Source organism: Nuphar pumila, chromosome 2 (assembly GCF_984573655.1).
Source record: "Nuphar pumila chromosome 2, dmNupPumi1.hap1.1, whole genome shotgun sequence".
Classification (NCBI taxonomy): Eukaryota; Viridiplantae; Streptophyta; class Magnoliopsida; order Nymphaeales; family Nymphaeaceae; genus Nuphar; species Nuphar pumila.
Window position 1 is genome coordinate 21431389 of NC_143250.1, and position 19317 is coordinate 21450705.

At 38.1% G+C, this 19317-nt stretch overlaps 1 protein-coding gene across 4 annotated transcripts in view; it reads right to left on the reverse strand.

Annotated features, from left to right (window-relative positions):
- Positions 1-7546: 7546 nt before the first annotated feature.
- Positions 7547-19317, reverse strand: part of LOC149844996 (chromatin remodeling ATPase BRAHMA-like) — a 50648-nt gene continuing 38877 nt past the window's right edge. For all 4 annotated transcript variants that reach the window (XM_089995417.1, XM_089995419.1, XM_089995418.1 and 1 more), the window contains 2 exons: positions 10299-10547; positions 7547-8490 (listed from right to left, as the gene is read on the reverse strand). In XM_089995417.1, the coding sequence (XP_089851543.1) occupies positions 7792-8490; positions 10299-10547 (948 nt within the window). In that variant the 3' untranslated portion in view covers positions 7547-7791. The remainder of the gene's footprint in view (positions 8491-10298; positions 10548-19317) is intronic.

A 19317-nucleotide genomic window follows, 5' to 3' on the forward strand; every position in this document is an offset into this window, starting at 1 on the left:
CCTAAAAAGGTTATTAGAGAACAACTAATTAGCTCACATTTCAAACACCTAACAAAACTATATATTATAGTATACCTACATGAATCTAAGTTGCATCCCCTTTCCCAAGTACTTCATGTATATTAGCATAAATATACCATAATTATACCTATAACAATTGCATTGTCAAAAATATGTGCATGTACATATTGAGTTAACAATCATATAAGAAAGTAATTACTCATTATCTTGTTGAGGAATCCCTTGCACGAGATAGACGTGTCATTCAGTATCAACATCGTACCTAAACTGCTCTACAAAATAATATACATGAAACCCAACATTAATTTTACCTAATATGAGATTAAACTAAATACATTACTAAATAAGTTAACAATTTATATTTTATCCACGTCCTAATCTGCATTCATTATAGTCTTAATAGAATTGTACAACAAAAAATCCTTTGCATTCATGTTCATCTCCCAAAAACTCAATCTTGATTGCCTCAGTTGATAGAAATTAAGATCTGCAACATAAATCAGATTGAAGATATAAGTACACATCATATGTAATAAGTACACACTATAACAAAGATCCAATACACTATGATAGTTACTTTGTCACTTTCGTAAAAGGATACCGCAAGTTATTGCTCTCCAAGAAAGAATAAGCCCAAAATTGCTCATCAAGTTTGCTAATCATTTGATGTGAATAATAATGTTAAGTAGTTAGTTTCTATTAGTGTGTAAACATTAGGACTATCACTTTTGGGACTCACCGAGAACCACGGGTTAAGGTAAATGGTATTTGATAATTCATTTTCTGCTGACTAATTTTGTATATGGATGCATTCAATTTTTGTTATTAATCTTTATATATGCTATATAATTTAATAATTATAATATATTCATGTTAGATTTAAATCAATCTATATATACAAAAAATAAATATGCAAACTTAACACTTACATCACTGGTCAACAATGTGTGTTGCTCTTATTTTGCTTGCTGATCTAGCTAGTTCTCATCTACATGTTTTTATAGCCAATTGTAATTGAATATAAACATGTACATGTACTACAAATAAATATATAAACACATAAATTGTTTCATTATACATCTTACCACAATTGGTTGCTTTTCTAAGGCGGTTGTTTGACTGCAACCTTTCTTCTGTCATGTTTTCCTTTAGGTGCATTATCCATATCACTTAAGACTTATGATATACATAGAAGGCATACGAGCAGTAAATTCATTATCTCTTATTAAAGACATTGGAACAGTTTATTAAAAAGATTCACGATAAATACATATAAACAATTCATTCAACAATTCTTAACAAGTACACATACATAAAAACATACACATTTAGCAACAAAAAGTACTTAAACATATTGTTATGCGTGTTTCAACCTATTATAGTCAATCTTACCACATATACTACAGTTATATAGCACATCCTTTGGTCATGTTTTTCGTCTCTTCACCTTAGGTCTCCCTGGTTTGCACGCCATCTTTGGTGGATTAACTAGAATAAGAGTCAATGGAGGATCATGTGGGACATTATTTGCCATTGACAAAAATGAGAATGTATGATATGCAACTATATACGAAACAACTTTGAAGTATTTGATACAGTAATCTTCTGTTAGCTTGCCTTCATACAAAATGCATTAAATTGCATGTTCACATAAAATCTTACTCACCTACCACTCCTTATAAGAGTATTCTCCATTATCGCGATCAACATTGTAATCGTGACATCGGTTGCGGGTTTCGTACACACATCGATGACAATGTATGAAGACACACGTAGTTATTGTGCTTTTTTTAATGCCTCTATTTTTTCTTTTACCTCAGGCACAACAACACCTGATATTTTCTACACAATATATTTTTTTCTTAAAAAGTGTCAGCAATATTATATGAAGTCTCTCAAGAAGAGGCATTAAGGACTTGGCATGTATGAGGAGAATCCACGAATTGAAACTCTCAGCTATATTAGATGTTAAACACGCATATCTTTTTCTTGAAAAGTAAGATATAACTCAAAACATTGGTTTCACGTCATTGACAATATAATCATAGGGGGCTTGATCTTGCTCCCAGATTTTTTCAAAAAAATATGTGCATTATTGTCATGTGATTGCTCGAGTTGCACTCGCCAAACTACACTAAGTGGTGCAGCAAATTTTCTAGCAAAGTTCAATATCAAGCAATTCATGTAATATCCAACATAACAATTATGTCATGTGTGGAAAACAACATATAAGAGCCCAAGGTGCCTATCTGAGATAATTGTCAATTATTTTTTCTCTCTAAACACGTCGAAGTGTATGAGTTTTTGCTTCAGACACTCCAGAAACTATCCCCATGACTTCTTGAACTCCTTATCTACAACTGCAAACACTAAAAAATATCTCACCAAAAAGATTAATATTATGATGCACCCACAACAATGTACTCATTCTTTTAGGAATATGTCATCTACCATAAAAACTGGAGGGCACCATTTTAAAAAATCATCGATACATGGGCAGAAGGATAAGAAAAGGTACTTAAATTGATCTCTTATCAATATTAATGTTCCCTAGAGTTCATGGGTTTGTCTTTATCAAATAATCCAAATATTCAAGATATGTCTTGAAAGACTCTTTATATGTACCATATAGTACTTCATGCGTTCCCGTCCACACCAATCTTGTTTATAACTAATCTCCGCACCTTCTTCTCGATTGATGTCATTGATGATTTTTCTTGGAGTCATCTTTGAGTTATCATGTAGGCATTTATGAATAACACTTGTAATACACGCAAAAGCCACTTTTTTCACTCGAAGGTTACCCAATGAACTATCACATATTGTAAAATGGATCTTTCAAGGGCAATCAGTCATAGTTTGTGGATTTTTTCTCATGCATATAATAGTCACTCTATTATTGCAACTCTTTAAGAATTTTGTTTTATAGTTATACATAATCACATGATCTTTCAAAAATTCATGAAAATGTTTTAGATCATTAAACATTTGGCTAACAATAATGTCTCCATCATTTGAGTATATTGTTATCCACTGAAAAAATTATTGATCATTAAGTTTTTTGTTATGCAACTCGTCAGTTATTTTAGATGTATATGCTTCAATGATTTTCAATTGCTCTTTATTGTATAAGAATCCACTGAATGAGAACATATTCAACCATGTCTCATTAGTAGAAAAAATTAATTCTACTGAGCAATAAATACTTATATAGCTTACATAATATACCAAGGGTTCGACTTTTCAATTGTCATTTTTGCATCATTTGCATCTGTCATTAATTGTCCCATGTCATTTGTGCCTTGGTCATCACCCTCATTCAACATGATATAGTCATCATCATCATTCTATTCTCCATTATCTACATGATCGTTGTTATCACTTCTTGGTTGTTCGAATACACAAATTAAATCACAAGATATCATATTTATCTTTTTATTTGATTACATGGATAAATCATTCCCACATTTTTAAATTTGATGATTAGCCATAAAAATAACACCTACATCATAACACCCACATCTTAAGCATAAATTACATAATCCAACTTGTACCTTGTTATGTCATCCACCTTGGAAGGCTATATGTTATCCACATGACTGCAGTGAACATTAATAGTATTTGTTTACTGATATATCTACATATTCTTTGCGCACATCCTCTGATCATGTATAATACTAATTGTTTGTGCAAGTTGTTTATTGCTTATATGTATGACATCTATATTCTTATTTGGTTGGGGCAACTACATGCCTTCTGTGTGTATATTACAAACATCTGTATTGCCAACTGTTTGATAGAGTTTGATGTTTCCCTCATGATTGCCCTCAACAAATATTTCCTAATATAAATGCATATTTTCTACACGCTTTCTGTCATCATTTGAAGCAATGCTTATTTAGTGGTTATTTCGTTCACCAACTTCCGCTTAAAGATCACTTCCAACTGCTTCTTGTCTATCTTTGTCTTGTAGTACAATGAAAACATTTAAGTAAACATCACTACTACATAACATATAATCTATATCATCATTATCCATAACAAGTATTATATACATTACGACCTTTTATGTCAGCAGAATAACTATACTAGAAGCTCAGATTCTCTTCAACATATCCAGTTTTGCGAGACATCAAAGCCATAAATTTCTTAAAGCTATGTTTTTTTACACCATTATAGATCTCCAATGAGGGTCATCAATGAGACAATAGTGTATTTTAACTCTTTTTGAGGTCATCATCATCTGTCTACACCAACCACACAATATGTCATACATCAAATGAAATAACATATAAGAAAAAACCATTCATATAGCCGTCATGCATTCAATTAACACAATTACATACACCAACCACAATTGTTGTATCACACTAAAAACCAGTCAGTTCAACCCCAACCTCATTAGAATGTTCGTGAACAGCCAACCTTAACCCTATTACCCCAAAACAAAAACAACCATGAACGTACAATTCAGTGTCAAATATTAAATAAAATACAAGCAAACAAACATAAATCATCCACGACAACAACCAAACACAAATACTACAATGCCAACATATATATATATATATATATATATATATATATATATATATATATATATATATATATATATATATATCAATAGAAAAACCTTAAGAATACAAGAAAATATATGAAACTCACTTTTTGTCTAAAGTTTTTGAGGTTCGAAAGACAAAGAAGGTTGATAAAAAAATTACTGCAGCCTCACCAAAATTCTACAAGATGAAATGCCCAGGAATCTTCGCAAGGAGAAAGGGAAAAGTGTTAGGATTCTAAAGAAAAATGGGTTAGGGTTCTAACAAGAAACAAAAAAGTTAAAAAAAAATTGTCAATGACTTTATATATGAATCAGAAAGCATATGAGAGTAGGAACGTTAGTAAAATGGCATTTGCTCTTTAAAATATATTGACAGTGCATTAATGGTAAGGACATTTGCAACACATATTTGTGAATGTCCTCCAAACCTGCTGAGCTTGAATTAGAAAACATGCCAAGCTAAGGACATTCACAACATATATTGCGAACGTCAAACACAGATGTACTTCTGGACTTTATATGAGTTATTAGTTAGTGGAGGTTCGCATAACGTCAGCACGAATGTCAGGACTGCCACAAATGTATAGAACGAACTTGTCGAGCTTAAACTTTTAAATTCTAAAAGATTTGTGTCGGGCTTGCGAATCTCATAAGATCTGCACATTTCATATGTGAATCTCCTGTGTTGGGATCCAAGTTAGCATGTTCAGAGATCCTTTAAGTGATTTTTATCAGGTCTGTGAAATGTTCACGTGAATCTCCTCTTTATTGAGATGTTGCGACCTTCAGACAGTGTATGTATCTATCGTGCAAACATCAACTTGTTTACTTGTGTGAAGGGTAAAATTATCGTAAAAACGTTGGAAAACAGAATTGTGGGCAGGGGAAGGATTTTGGCAAATTGTGAGGCATTTCTAAAATCACATCATTTTTCAAGGATGATATGATCATTATTCATATTTTAAACGGCTGGTTGTCACTATGCATTGTGGATACTTGTAGAGCCTCTTCCTCATATTTGGGGCTTATCATTGCTGCTATCGATCCTATGTCACAGAGATACTCCAAGTAACTTACCCTCGATATCAGATCCACATGTAATTTTAATAAAAGATACATAAAAAATGCATATTCCGACCCTCATGGTGGGATCCACTTATATATTATTTTTTAATAAATATACATAAAAATGGCATAGAGGCCAGCCAATGTATTTTTTTGGGGTTCCCTTGGCTTATCTAAAAAAAAAAAAAAAAGACGTCAGTTTTCCTTAATTTAGTGCATGCATTCCATTAGAAAATTATGGATTTCATATCCTGTCGTCAAATCCACAGAGGCAAGCATTAGAAAACTAATGGGGCTAATAGACGTCGTGGGACTACCGATAGTAGCAAAGATAATCACTTTATTTTCTAGACCTACTGATCAAATCAAGTTATCACTTTATGATGACAACCACATTTACTATTTATTCACATTTTGCAAACAAAATAAGATGGTAAGCAACAGGGAAGTTCTTCAAAGTTTTATCATCCCCCAGGCATGAGTAATGCATGTGCAATCTTAATACACTAGTTGGTATAAGAACCTCAAAGTAGCTCTGACAGAATGACGGTATGGCCGAACAAGGATCAGGTCATATTGTGTATAACCGATCATCAGTTACATTCAATCATCACTTCACGTCTCGCTTGGGAACTGTGAGAGTGGGGGCCAGTGCACGTTTTCATCAAGTGAAATGTGCGTTGGGGTGGGGATTGAATGGAGCCAATTTATATATAAAGCATCAGTAAGAGCCTTCAGGCCATATAAGCAAATAACTAAACACAAACACTGAAAATTCACTGCAGTACAATCCAAACATGAAAACTTCAATGTTAGATGGATCAGAATTTGGACTTTGCAAACTTTGTCTTACCCATGACAACACCCCATAACATTGATGGCACTCAAGAGCATAAGCGAGACAAACCACTAGCATCCACAAAAGCGCTTGGCCCTGTGAAAGGTAATCCATGCAACCGCAACTAATGGGCAATTAACCCCATAAATGGACCCAAGGGGTTTGGCGTAGTGGGATGGGGCCTAGACTGTTAGATGGACAGTCTAGGTTCAAATCCCATGGGCATCAACCCCCCTGCGTAAGCCGATGCTTGGCGACTCCCAGGGGTCAAGGGATAAGCCCTCGGAGTTTTATGCCGACATGGACAGAGACCGTAGTACAGCAGGCTGAGCCAGCACGGCTAGGTCTCTGCACCTGGGCGGTTTATTCGAGTAAAAAAAATTTGACCCCATAAACGTCATAGGGAGACAAGGGTGACCCTGTTTTGTTGATATTTGTGGCTATGCTCCCAGCGGTCTACAAGGTTAAGACACAACCAGTGTTTGGTTCCGTTTGGTGCTTGGAACCATGTCCAAAAGCAGACTTGATCAACATTTTTTTTCATGGGCAAGCTAAGGGATAACTGCTGTGGGATTCAAAGCAAGACCCCTCAGTAATGATAGGGCAACCAAACCATCATATGAACTGTCATTCAACCCCGAACTTGCTCAACTTCGGCTAGGCAGTTGCTCCCAAGATTCAACAGTGCACGCTCGAAATGTGTAAAAACATTGGGACTGCTCCCTGTGCCTTTCTACGAAGAGAGACCTTCAATCAATGGCCCCAAGCAGGAGGGTGTTTATGCATATCCATGGCAGCAGTTGGAACCTGGAGTGTTGACAGAGGCTTTAGCTTCAAGATGGAGCAGTTGCCCCCTTCGAAGGCCACCTTAAGTCTAACAAAATTCACAAGGTGATCGTGTGTTCATGCATGCATGTGTGTGTGTGTGTGTGTGTGTGTGTGTGTGTGTGTGTGTGTGTGTGTGCAATTCCTGAACGATATAGCCCGCATGCCTGAGAACGAGCAAGGGACAGTATCATTTTTCTAATGTCATAAGCTGAAGAAGGGAATACAGATTGAAATTGGAGCTCGATAACAACATGAACATTAAACTAAAGATTTCAGCACGTAAATTTACACACAAGCCTGATCCATGCATGGATTAATAAGCCCTCATGAATAAAATAGGAAACCACCTACCATCAGAGGCTTCAATCAGAAGGAAAAAGGACTAAACGCTACAATGGATTAGACTTCTACAAAGCCTATGCGCCAGTAAGATTACACTGGTAATCAACAAGGGGCAACTTTCATTATATACACAAAATCATATGTGGCTGGGTCTTCTTTTACCAGCATCTGTTCTCAGTCTCTTCACAGGCTTGGCCCATTGCGCCTCTTTCACTCCTGATTCGCTGCTTTTCCCACCACCATTGCCAGAACTAGGAGATGGAGACTGAAGCCACCCATGAAGTCGTCGCGTCTGCTGGGGAGGAGTGGGGGACATGGGTGACACATCCTTCTGGACTGGAAGCCTGGCAGGACGACTTGTATCGGGTGGAGGAGCCACGTGAACCATCTTGGCCTTGATGGCTGGCTTGTCCCTGTCTTTCCTCTTCTTCTTACAAACCACCAGATCACCTGGATGAGTCAATGCATCCATATCATCAGATATGCCCCTCTCTCGACTGCTGCTACCGAGCCTGGAATCTTTCTGAGGCTTAGACATGGGTGTTCTATCTGGAACGATGTCATCAGCAGCAGGCATGGACGCATGGACCAGTCTGGAACCCTGGTCGGGATCAACATCTGAAGGCTTCTGCATCCTGCCTTGGCCGATCTGTCTTGGAGATATGCAAGCAGAAGCCCCTGGGCCTTGACTGATCTGTCTAGGAGATGCAGAAGCAGAGGCTCCTGGGCCAGTGAACGAAACCAGACTTCTTGCTTCTCTGAAATCATTGTCTGGAAAAGCAGCTTTCATGAAACTGAAGAAGAGGTCAAGTACTTTTCTTACATCAGATTTTACCTGCAAGTTTACAAAGTATACAATTTCTTATAATGACAAGTTCAGAACCCCTAGGGCAGATACCAAATATATATATATATATATATATATATATATATATATATATATACATAGGACAAGTCTTTGGTGTGAATGTGCATACAGTATCAATGAGTTGAAACACATCTGAAGGATCAGATTTATAAAAAACAAAAAAACACCCTGGAAACCCCAGTTTGCTCGCCCTCCGCAGCAAATTTTTGTTAGCACCTCTCTCTCTCTCTCTATATATATATATATATATATCATAGTCACCTGTATTGTTAAAGGTAATTTCTCAGTGAGGGTATTTCTTGGAGAGATTTTCAAAAGTTGATAAATCTTGGGAATATCTAGGGAGTTTAAAAAATTGGAAAAAATATAAATACCAACAAAAAAGCTAAGAAAATAATAAGGTTTGCATTATTTTTCTTTCAAAAATATAAAGAAACATGTTTTAAAGGTTTTAAAATCTAAAAGAAACGAAAAAATTGGAAATGCAAACATAAAATAACAAAAAAAGATTTTTTCTCTAAAAATATTGCAATATTATGGCGATAATATCACACTATTATCTCGATATTTTGTGAAAGTGATATATATATATATATATAGAGAGAGAGAGAGAGAGTAAGGGGCAGGTGTCTGACGCTTTTTTGTGCCTACCGAGCTTTGAAAAGATTGTTTCTATTTTTTCTAAAATCTGACCATACAGATGTTATCTACATGCTTGATTTTGTGGGAATCGACTTTTGGATCATTCGATTCCAACACCAAGTTAGGTTTTTATAAGATTAAAAAATCAACGGTGTACAATTTCAAAAAAAATCAATCCTTAAAAATTCATTTTTTTTCTCAAAGAAAACATGATCCAAGTGCTATTTCCTAGTAAATCGATCATGCAGAACACATCTGTAGGGTCATTTTTTTTTAAAATCAACCTGAAAACCTCTATCCATGCTCGGTAGGCACGCGGTAGGCACAAAAAGGGTCAGGCACCTACCCTTTTTCCTATATATATATATATATATATATATATATATATATATAGAGAGAGAGAGAGAGAGAGAGAGAGAGAAACAATTAAACAACCTTCTCCACAACAGACAGAACAACCTCAACCAAGAAACTAGGAGTTACACAAGACCCATCAGCCAGGAGCCAGAAACCAGTCCAGCGTGGTAAAATGTTGCACCAGATCTATAATCCAAAGCCACCCTCTGGTACAGACCAAGACTGGGTAGGACTTGGGGCCAAGCAGACCATGTCTGTAACTAGGGTGACAAAATATCAAGCTCTGGTAACAATGTGAAGAAACAGATTTTATTACGGAGACTAACTGGATGCATAAACACAATGAAAAGACAGTCAAATGTCTTGTTTCCACAAAATGAGTGACCAAAGAAAGCTAATCTGAGATTCATGAACTCAGGAAGTGAAAAGACCTGCATCAAGAGCCACGAATATTTTCTCTGCTTTTTAAAAATAGTCAGTAACCTAGAAAGTGGGGACACAGGTAGTCAACAAAATATGGTGATGAAAGTTCCTCTGGGGACATCAAACCCTCCACAGTACTTGCAGGTATTTACATCTGTGGATTCAGGAGTCTTTGAGAGTCCCATGTCAAATCAAGTGGTTAATGAACTTGGAAAATTTTCAATTAAACTTTCACAAAGAACTTATTATCCTTCAACTATTGAAAGTAGAAAAGCAAGTTATAGCTAAAAGGTGTTTTTGCCATTCACAGAGAATGCAATGAAATTGCAATAATAATAAGGAACCCAATATACCTCATATGAGTAACCGCAACTTTGAGCTGCATTATTAAGCATCAAATGGACCTCTGCTACAAAGACCATTACGGTACCATATTCGAATTTGTCCAAGTGTTGATCAATTTTCCGCAGATCAGAGATATTGGCTGTACCTCGTAGATGACCAGTACTTTCACTTCTTTTCAGGAAATCAGTTAATATTGGTGCAAACAAATGACCCTCTTTATCTATTGCTCTTTGTAGCTTGCTGATTACACTCTTGCACTGCAAAAAGAAACATAGAAGATGTCATTAAATGGTTCCTTGCTTACAATAATAAGCAACAGGTTTGCATGATTAATAACTAAATATGATGAAACAGTTGCTTACATATGTAAATGAAAAATGACAGGATAAGCAACATGGTAACAAAAAGACTAAATCATAATCACCACTGAAACATGTAGACAACAAATAATCTTTGCACATATTCACAGCATGATACACATACTGGCAACAAGCAACCAGATAGAATCCAGTGACAGACATTAAGCCATTTACTCATTCTTAAAACAACAACGCGTTCATGCATGATTCTAATTTATGGATTGTTTTGCTTATCTACTAGACAAGCAACTTCATATGTGTCGTGGAGTAGCACCAGTAACAAAGTTAAAGATCAGACATCTCAAACAAGAATCGGCAATAAGAGCACTTCCAAGTTAACCACAATTAACAAAAAAGAACCAAGAGTAATATGTGCTTCAGGCCTTCAGATATCCAATGAGGATCAGAATAGCCCAAACCCAAAGATCACCAGCAGAAATACAAGTCCAAGCTTTTCATCTCAATTTGTAACATAATTCATTTCCCTTTTATCATGACATTTATAGAAAAGGCTTTAAAATATTATGTGATGGATTATCATTAAACCGAGTATAAGCAGATGTTGATGAGAAATCTGCTGAAGAAGATAAAAAGTGCTCACGTTAAAATAGATAATGTGTCCATGGAACAGCATCTAGGCAGAGAAGAATAAAACTACCAAGCCCATTAGGAAAAAGGAGAAAAGTCAATGAGGGACAAAAGAATTGAACTTTTCAACCTCTTGCATATAAACCATGTATAATTACCAACCTCTCTACACGTTGGCATGTGATATATATCCTACAAAGATATTGTATAACTTTATGAGAGATTTATATTTTATCAAAATATATGAGCTTACCTGAGCCAAGCTGAGTTTAGATCAGCTTACTAAACATGATAAACTCGGAAACTACCCTCATCAGGCTAAATACAAGCCTTAACAAGTACACTGCCAAGCCAAATCAAGCTGAGTTGCAAGCATCTTGGTTCATATACCAGCCCTACCTACACTGCAGGTACATCTGTCCTGCAGAGCAATCTGGAACAGGTTTCTTTAGAGGGGAAAGGGATTTCCCTACCACTTAACACCAACTGGAAGATGTAGTTTTACTTGAATTATACCAGTCAACAAGCCAATATGACTCAACTTCAGAGCTCTTGTTTGTTCAGAAACCATGAATCAGACTAACCAAAGCACACCCTGACAGCCCGAACTGAGGATCTATCTCTAACAACCAAGCAAGCAAGCAAGCCAAGCCAGGAATGCCTTATTTTCCTTGCCTTTCCCTAACCTATAGCATCTGATTCCATCAGGTTCCAACACAAACAAATACTGCTCTAGTTACCGTATATAAAACTAGGCGAATCCAACAGACCAAGATTTAGATTTTTAAGATCATAGAAGCCAAATAATAACTTACTTTCCTTAACCTTCCCTGAACTATAGCATCTGATTCCATCAGGTTCCAACACAAACAAATACTGCTCCAGTCACCTTATACAAAACTAGGGAAATCTAACAGACCAAGTACACTTTTAAGATAATAGAAGCCTCTATCTAGTCAGCATTCATAACATGAACTATCTGACATCCTCGAAGATGATTATATATATATATATATATATATATATATATATATATATATATATATATATATATATATATATATTGTAATGCCCACTAGGGGCAAATTAGTCTTTTCACTTGTAAATACGCATGTCTATTAGGGATGTTTCTTTTGTTTTTTTTATTCCTTTTATTTTATTGTTTTTCTTTATTTTTTTCTTTTTGCTTTTTGAAATGGGCCCACATAGAGTCATTGGATCCTCTCCAACAGTCACAAATGTGACCGTTGGAGGGGCTCCCAACGACTCTATGGGAGCCCCTTTGCTTTCTTTTTGTGTATAAATAAGGGGACTTGCCCCACTTCCATGTAAGCTTGTTTAAGCTTTCTCAATAAGAGATTATTTATTTTTCTAGAGCTCTCTCTCTCATATTGTGTGTGTTTGTCACTTGCCACTTTGTGGCTTATTGTATTTTTGTCCATTAGTGGCCTCTTGCTTATATGCTTGTGCATCTCTTGTAGTCACTTAGTGACATTGTTCCTTTCACTAGTGTTTCATTACATAGTATCAGAGCCACTACGTATTGGAAGCACTATTGGGACTACTCTTTCTTATGTTTGAGTAGTGTTAAGATTCCTACCTTTGTTCTTCTTCAACTCCCTCCACGATTGCTGACAAAGATCGATCTTTCATTTAAATTGAATGGAATAAATTATAGAATGTGGCGGCCGTCATGGAAAACAACCTCAAAGGTAAGAAACTTTGGAGATATGTATATGGAACCATTCCGAAACCACAATTAAAGCTCACCAAAAAGGAGGAAAATGAAGAAAAAACCTTGAATGAAGAAGAAAAGGCCAAAGCTATTCAAAAATACCAATCTAAAGTTGAAGATTGGGAAAGTGAACATGCCAAAATATTGGCATGGTTCATGAATAACGTGGAACTCAAGATTTGTGCTAATCTAGCCAAATTCAAAAAGGCAAACAAAGCATGGTTCTTCATGAAAGGTATGTACATTCAAAAAGACTTTGCTAGGCATTTCTTTTTACAAGAAAAAATAAGAACCAAGCAAGGAGATATGAGCGTTAGAGACTATTATAGTACTCTATCTCCGTTATGGGATGAATTTTCTCTTCTCGAACCACAATGAGAAGGAAGTGCTATTGCGATGAGGTAAGACAAAATGGAAAGAGAGAATTTTTTTAATTTATTCATGGGCTTCGTCCCAAATTTGAACAACTAAGAGGATCTCTTCTTCATAGGGCTTCTACTCCTCTTTGTGAAATCCTTGCCGACTTATGCCAAGAAGAAACTCGCTTGGCTCTTAAAAAAACATTAATGAGATCCATGCAGTATCTAGACCAGGAAATAACATGAGGACATATAAACTTCCTCACTTTTGAAAACATAACAATGGTAAAGAAAGAAAAATTATTTGTCACCATTGTAATAAACTGGGTCATCTTCGATCGGATTGTCCTAAACTTAAAAAGAAGGTGGCTTCCGTTGGAGATAGTCCAAGCAATTCAAGTGAAAATTCAAAGATACATGAAGACATAAAGGACTCTATTGCTCAACTTATGAAAACTCTCCAATAGTTCATGAGAATCAACTCTTCCACACCTTCCACTTTCGATGTTGCGATCTCATCAACTCTCGATATGTCCTCTTGGATCCCTGATTCAGGTGTCTCCTTTCACATAAATCTGAATGCATCTCTTTTATCCAAACCAAGTCTTAATTCTTTAAAATCATTCGTTTCCACGGCCGATTAAACATCATTAGATGTTAAAGAAATGAGAAATCTTGAAAAAGTTTTTGGTCAAGGCAAAAAATTTCATGTTCCAAAAATTAGAATCATTCCAAAACTTAATTTAAATCTTTTTTCCATTTATCAAATAACTGATTTTGGATGTAGTGTCTCTTTTTTACCAACCAATTGTTATGTGCAGGATCTTTGGTTCGAGAAGCATATTGGGCAAAGCCATAGAAGAGGAGATCTATATTACATGGATTTTTTGTCTTTGTCATCCAAATCATTTTGTAATCATATTCAATCTAAAGATCTTGGGACTTGGCACAAAAGCTTGGTCACACTAGTATTTCCAAGTTGTATCTTTTTCCTTTTTTGGAAAATTTTTGTAATGAAAAGGAATTTACATGCAGTGATTGTATCCTTGAAAAAATGCATTTTCTTCCTTATCCATATAGCAATTTCATTTCCAAAAGACCATTTGAATTAGTGTATTCGGATGTATGGGGATTGGCACCCGATATGTCTAAAGGAGGATATTCATATTATGTTGTCTTTATTGATGATTTTACTAGATACGCATGGGTTTATTTTATTAAAAATAAATCCGATATCTTCTCTATCTTTAAAGAATTTCATGTTCTTACTCAAAATCAATTTTAAAACAACAATCATTTTTAGATCCGATTTCGGAAGAGAATACATGTCAAATGAATTTCAAAACTATCTTAAACAAAATGACATTATTCATCAAAGATCTTGTCCTAAAACTCCTCAACAAAATGGTCTTGTCGAAAGAAAACATAGGCATCTCATTGAAACAACAAGAACTCTTATGGTATCTAAAAATGTTTCAAAGAACTTTTGGGCCGAAGCCGCTCTTACCGCAACTTACCTTATAAATCAAATGCCTTCCTCGTCCTTAAAAAATGCTTCTCCTTTTGAAAAATTGTTCAAAATGTCTCCGGATTTTAAAAGATTGAGAATTTTTTATTGTAAATGCTTTGTTCGTTTTCAAGGGCAAGATAAACTTTCACCAAAAGCTCTTGAATGTGCTTTTATTGGCGATGGTGAAAATCAAAAAGGGTATAGATGTTATGATATTCAAAATAACAAACTCTATGTTTCAAGAAATGCGACCTTTCTTGAAGAACAAAATGGTTTTAAAATTAAGAAATCTAAGGAAGAAATTGACTATTCTTTCCTCTTTGACTTATTGCCTAGAAATAAGTCTAAAAGTGATTTTATTTGTGATGACAATTCTTATCAAAATGATGCTTTGTTACATCAAAATGATGATTCTCACAATGAGAATCCCAATAATATACATGTATATACTCGGCGTGAGGGCAATCAACAACAAAATGCTTTCGATATATACTCTCAAGACATCTCTTTAGAAGATCAAGTTGAAGAATCCCTACTTAGGCAATCTTCTAGGAATAGTAGACCTCCTCAAAAATTTGTGTCATGTGATTCTTTTTCTCCAAATTCTAAAACTTGTCTAATGATGATCTATTCCTTTCATGAGCCTTCTAATTTTAAAGAAGCTAAGCAACTGTTAAAATATATATGTTCTCACATATATATATATACTTATAAGTATATATATGTGTGTGTGTGTGAAATACTCGATAGGGGTATTTTTGTCATTTTACATAGTTGTTTTTAGAAACAACTATTTTATGTAAATAAATATTTTTTGTTTTTTGTTTTTTATTTTGAAAAATGGATCCATGCATAAGGGGCCCCACATAGAGTCGTTGGGGCCCCAACGATCACAATGTGACCGTTGGGGCTCCCAACGTCTCTATGGGGAGCTCCCAATGGCTCCCCTTTTTCAGCCCTCTTTCTTGTATAAATAGGGGTCTCTATCCCATGTATTTCTATGGCCTTTTAGGCCCTCATTCAATGAAGTATGTGCAACTTATGCCATACTTGTTTTGGCTTGCTTCATTTCCCTTTTATGTTTTGTTGGAATGGATTATAACATCCACATTGGATTGATGCTATGAGACTTGAGTTAAAAGCACTCAACAAAGCTAACACTTAGACACTTATAGGTCTTCTTTTAGGAAAAAAGGCTATTGGATGTAGATGGGTTTATAAAGTCAAAACCAAGAGTGATGGGACATTAAAAAGATACTGATGCAGGGATACACCCATGCGAGCAGGACCGAGCCGGACCGTTACAAAGTGACCCAGGTGTGAGACCAGACCTGTACAATGGGAGCAACGATCGGACCCAGGTATTGGATCTGACCTCGAACACAGTGCCACGATAAAGGGATACACCCCTGCGTACATATTCTCGACGAGCGAAGAATGGAAGCAGCCCAGCGCACGTCAGCAGCCCCAGCAGGAGTTGAGAGCATCAGGTCTCGGTCTCGGGTTCCGGACTCGAGATCCAGATCCGGTGCGCAGTCTATAAAATGCCAGCCTTAGGGTTATGTGGGGTTGAAGAGGATTGAAGATTTGTTTACTTCTTTAAATTGTTTCTTTTTTTCTGTCAGCATTTGTTTCCACTGCAGCCATTATTTTCCATTCCCAACATTTCATTATTCTTCATTGTAATTTGTTATCTTCAATAAACAAATCAAGGTGCATCAAAACATCCGATCTCCACTGCATCAAAGTGGTATCAGAGTTGAAGCCCTGCCCTCCTTGGTCGGTGACATGGCATAGGAAGCAAGGGACGATCCTGTGAGCGGAAAGGAATGAGACGGGCCGAAAACGAGCAACGATGATCACATGATACGTATGTTCAACATGATGACCAAGATGCAAGAAAATGTTGTGCATTAACAAAGAAGTGGCAGGGATATCAAAACGGTTGGATGGAATCGACGACAAGATTTCAAACCTAGAATCGTCGGTAGCAACGCATGAGGCGGCCATGATTCGTGAAAAAAATAATTTGGGTGTCGCTCGCGATTCAAACTCCGCAACCGTCAATGGCGAGGGATCTGATCCATCACCAGAGGCCTTCAGCTACATGGCTACGGTGGTGGTTGATGCCCTTCAAGCGTTGGGAAGGTGGACTGGATCGGATGTTGTGAGTGAGCCGCAAACCAGCGAGAAACCCCTGTGGGTGCCCACTGTCTCAATCGAATCGGGCCAGCACAAGGATGCAGGTCGAGTTCCTCCTCCAACACTGATGATCGCCACCGTGAACGGTCAGCCTCCTCCTCCCCTCCCAGGGTCATCCCAGCTCGCCAGGGGTGGCTGCCCATGGCTAGGAATGACCGGCGATGGATCCATCGCCGGCCAGTCTTTACAACCGGTGCACACCCAGCGGGTGGCCCAGATTTCTGGGAAGCCACCCGCGGGCTCCCAGCAGGTGGGGCAAGTCCCGCCGGCCAAAGATGATCGGCGGGAGCAACCCCCAACGATGGGTGGATTCCCCCTCATCGCCCCTATAGGGAGCGGCGGTGGTGAGGGCCTGCCCCTTTTCGAGCCCGCTCAGGCGGGGTTCCCCACCACGGGTCAGCAGGTTGGGGAACCCGCCCCTCCTTGGGCCAACCCGAGTCCAATAGGATCCGGATCGATCCAAAGAGATTTTGGGGGCAGATTTGAGCCCCACGAACCGGTCTTTGGGTCCTTGGGACTGGATCCAAGGTCTGAAACCCATTACTCAGCCAACCCAGTTGGAATTGATTTGGGGTCACTCCTGAATCAGGTCCAACAAAGTGTTTTTGGTCCAAATACGCGATCCGAAACCAACCCAGACCTAAATCGAACTCGGACGGAACCTCTCCTTCATTTTGGGTTGGGTCAAAACCAGACCCATAATCATATGGATCGTGGGTCGAGTTCAAACCAAGCCTTTTACCCCCACAACTCGATCCCAGATCCAACCTATCCAAATCTAGGTTCGACAATTACTTTAGGGTCAAACCCGATCCAAATCAAATCGGGTTCAAATTCAACTTACAATCAAAACCAAATCCAAAAACCCTACCCAAACCCAAATCCAACTCAAATTCGAACCCATTATTCTACCCAAATCCAGACCCCTCTTCCAACCCAAAATCCAATCCAAATACCTTATCCAAATCCAACCCCAAACTATTATCCAAACCCAAATCCTAACCCAAACCAAATCCAAACCCTAACTCTATTACACACCTAGTCCCTCCACCTTTGTTGGGATCACCTCCCCCCCAGATCCTCAGCGGCAATTTCAGCCAGTTCCTCCTCCTGCTCGAAACCGACTAAGACCGCCTCCAACAGCACCAGTACAAGTACAACATGAGCAGGCGTGCCCAGAACGCCAGCCACAGGGTGATAGAGATCGATGCCCCCAGCAACACGTTGATCAAGACAGCGATGATGAGGGTTTTCTTGACTTGGAAGACGACACCTTCTGGCATGAGCACCCTCCAGGGATTGCAAATTGTCGTCAGCACAGGGCACAGGAGCACTCCACCACTTATGGAGTGAAGTTGGACCTTCCGGAGTTCATGGGAAAATTTGACGCGGAGCAGTTTTTTGATTGGGCATACGCAGTACAGTTCTTTTTTGACTATCACTCCGTGGCAGAGCATCGATGCGTCTCCTTGGCGTCCACACGATTGAGGAGCCTAGCGTAGACAAGGTGGGTTCAGCTACAAAGGTCGAGGGAACGGCAGGGCCAAGAGCGTGTGCAGACGTGGGAAGAGATGAAGAGGTTGATGCAGTCCAAGTTCGTGCCTTCAGACCATGCCGAGAGAGCCTACAAGGAGTACCTGACCGCGTCAAGGCACCCGTACCGTGGCGGAATACACTGAGTTTCATCGTCTATCCCTGCGAGTGCAGATCGAGGAGACCGCCCGCCAACAGGTCACGAGGTATATTTATGGTCTCCGTCTTGCTATTTCTGATTATTTCAGTTGTGTCACAGTCGAGTCATTGGATCAGGCCAGCAGTTATGCCATGAATGTGGAGGAAAAGTTGAAAAAGAGGCAGGAATATAAAACCTCCCGAAGTGACCAGTCCAGTCAACCCAAGTCAAGTTTCTCGGCTCCCCTAGGAAGGAAGACTCAAAGCCCACCCCAAGAGTCGACCCTAACAAGTCTGACCAGTCCGAACCATCATACCATACCCGGTCCAAGTCCAAACCTAGTGAGTCAACCATGCGTTGTTTTAGGTGTCAGGAGTTAGGACACGTAGCGTCCAAGTGCCCCACTGTGAACAAGAACGCCCATTTCATCGAGGGTATTGTTGAGTCAGCATCCGATAGTGAGTGAGGGTGAGTTGACGGTTGAGGGAGAGAATAAGAGGGAAGTCGTAGAGTTCGACAGTAACGTCGAAAATTTGTTGTCCATCTGTCATGTTTTAACCACACCCCGAGAGTCGGCCCCTGCAAAATGGTTGCGCAACAAC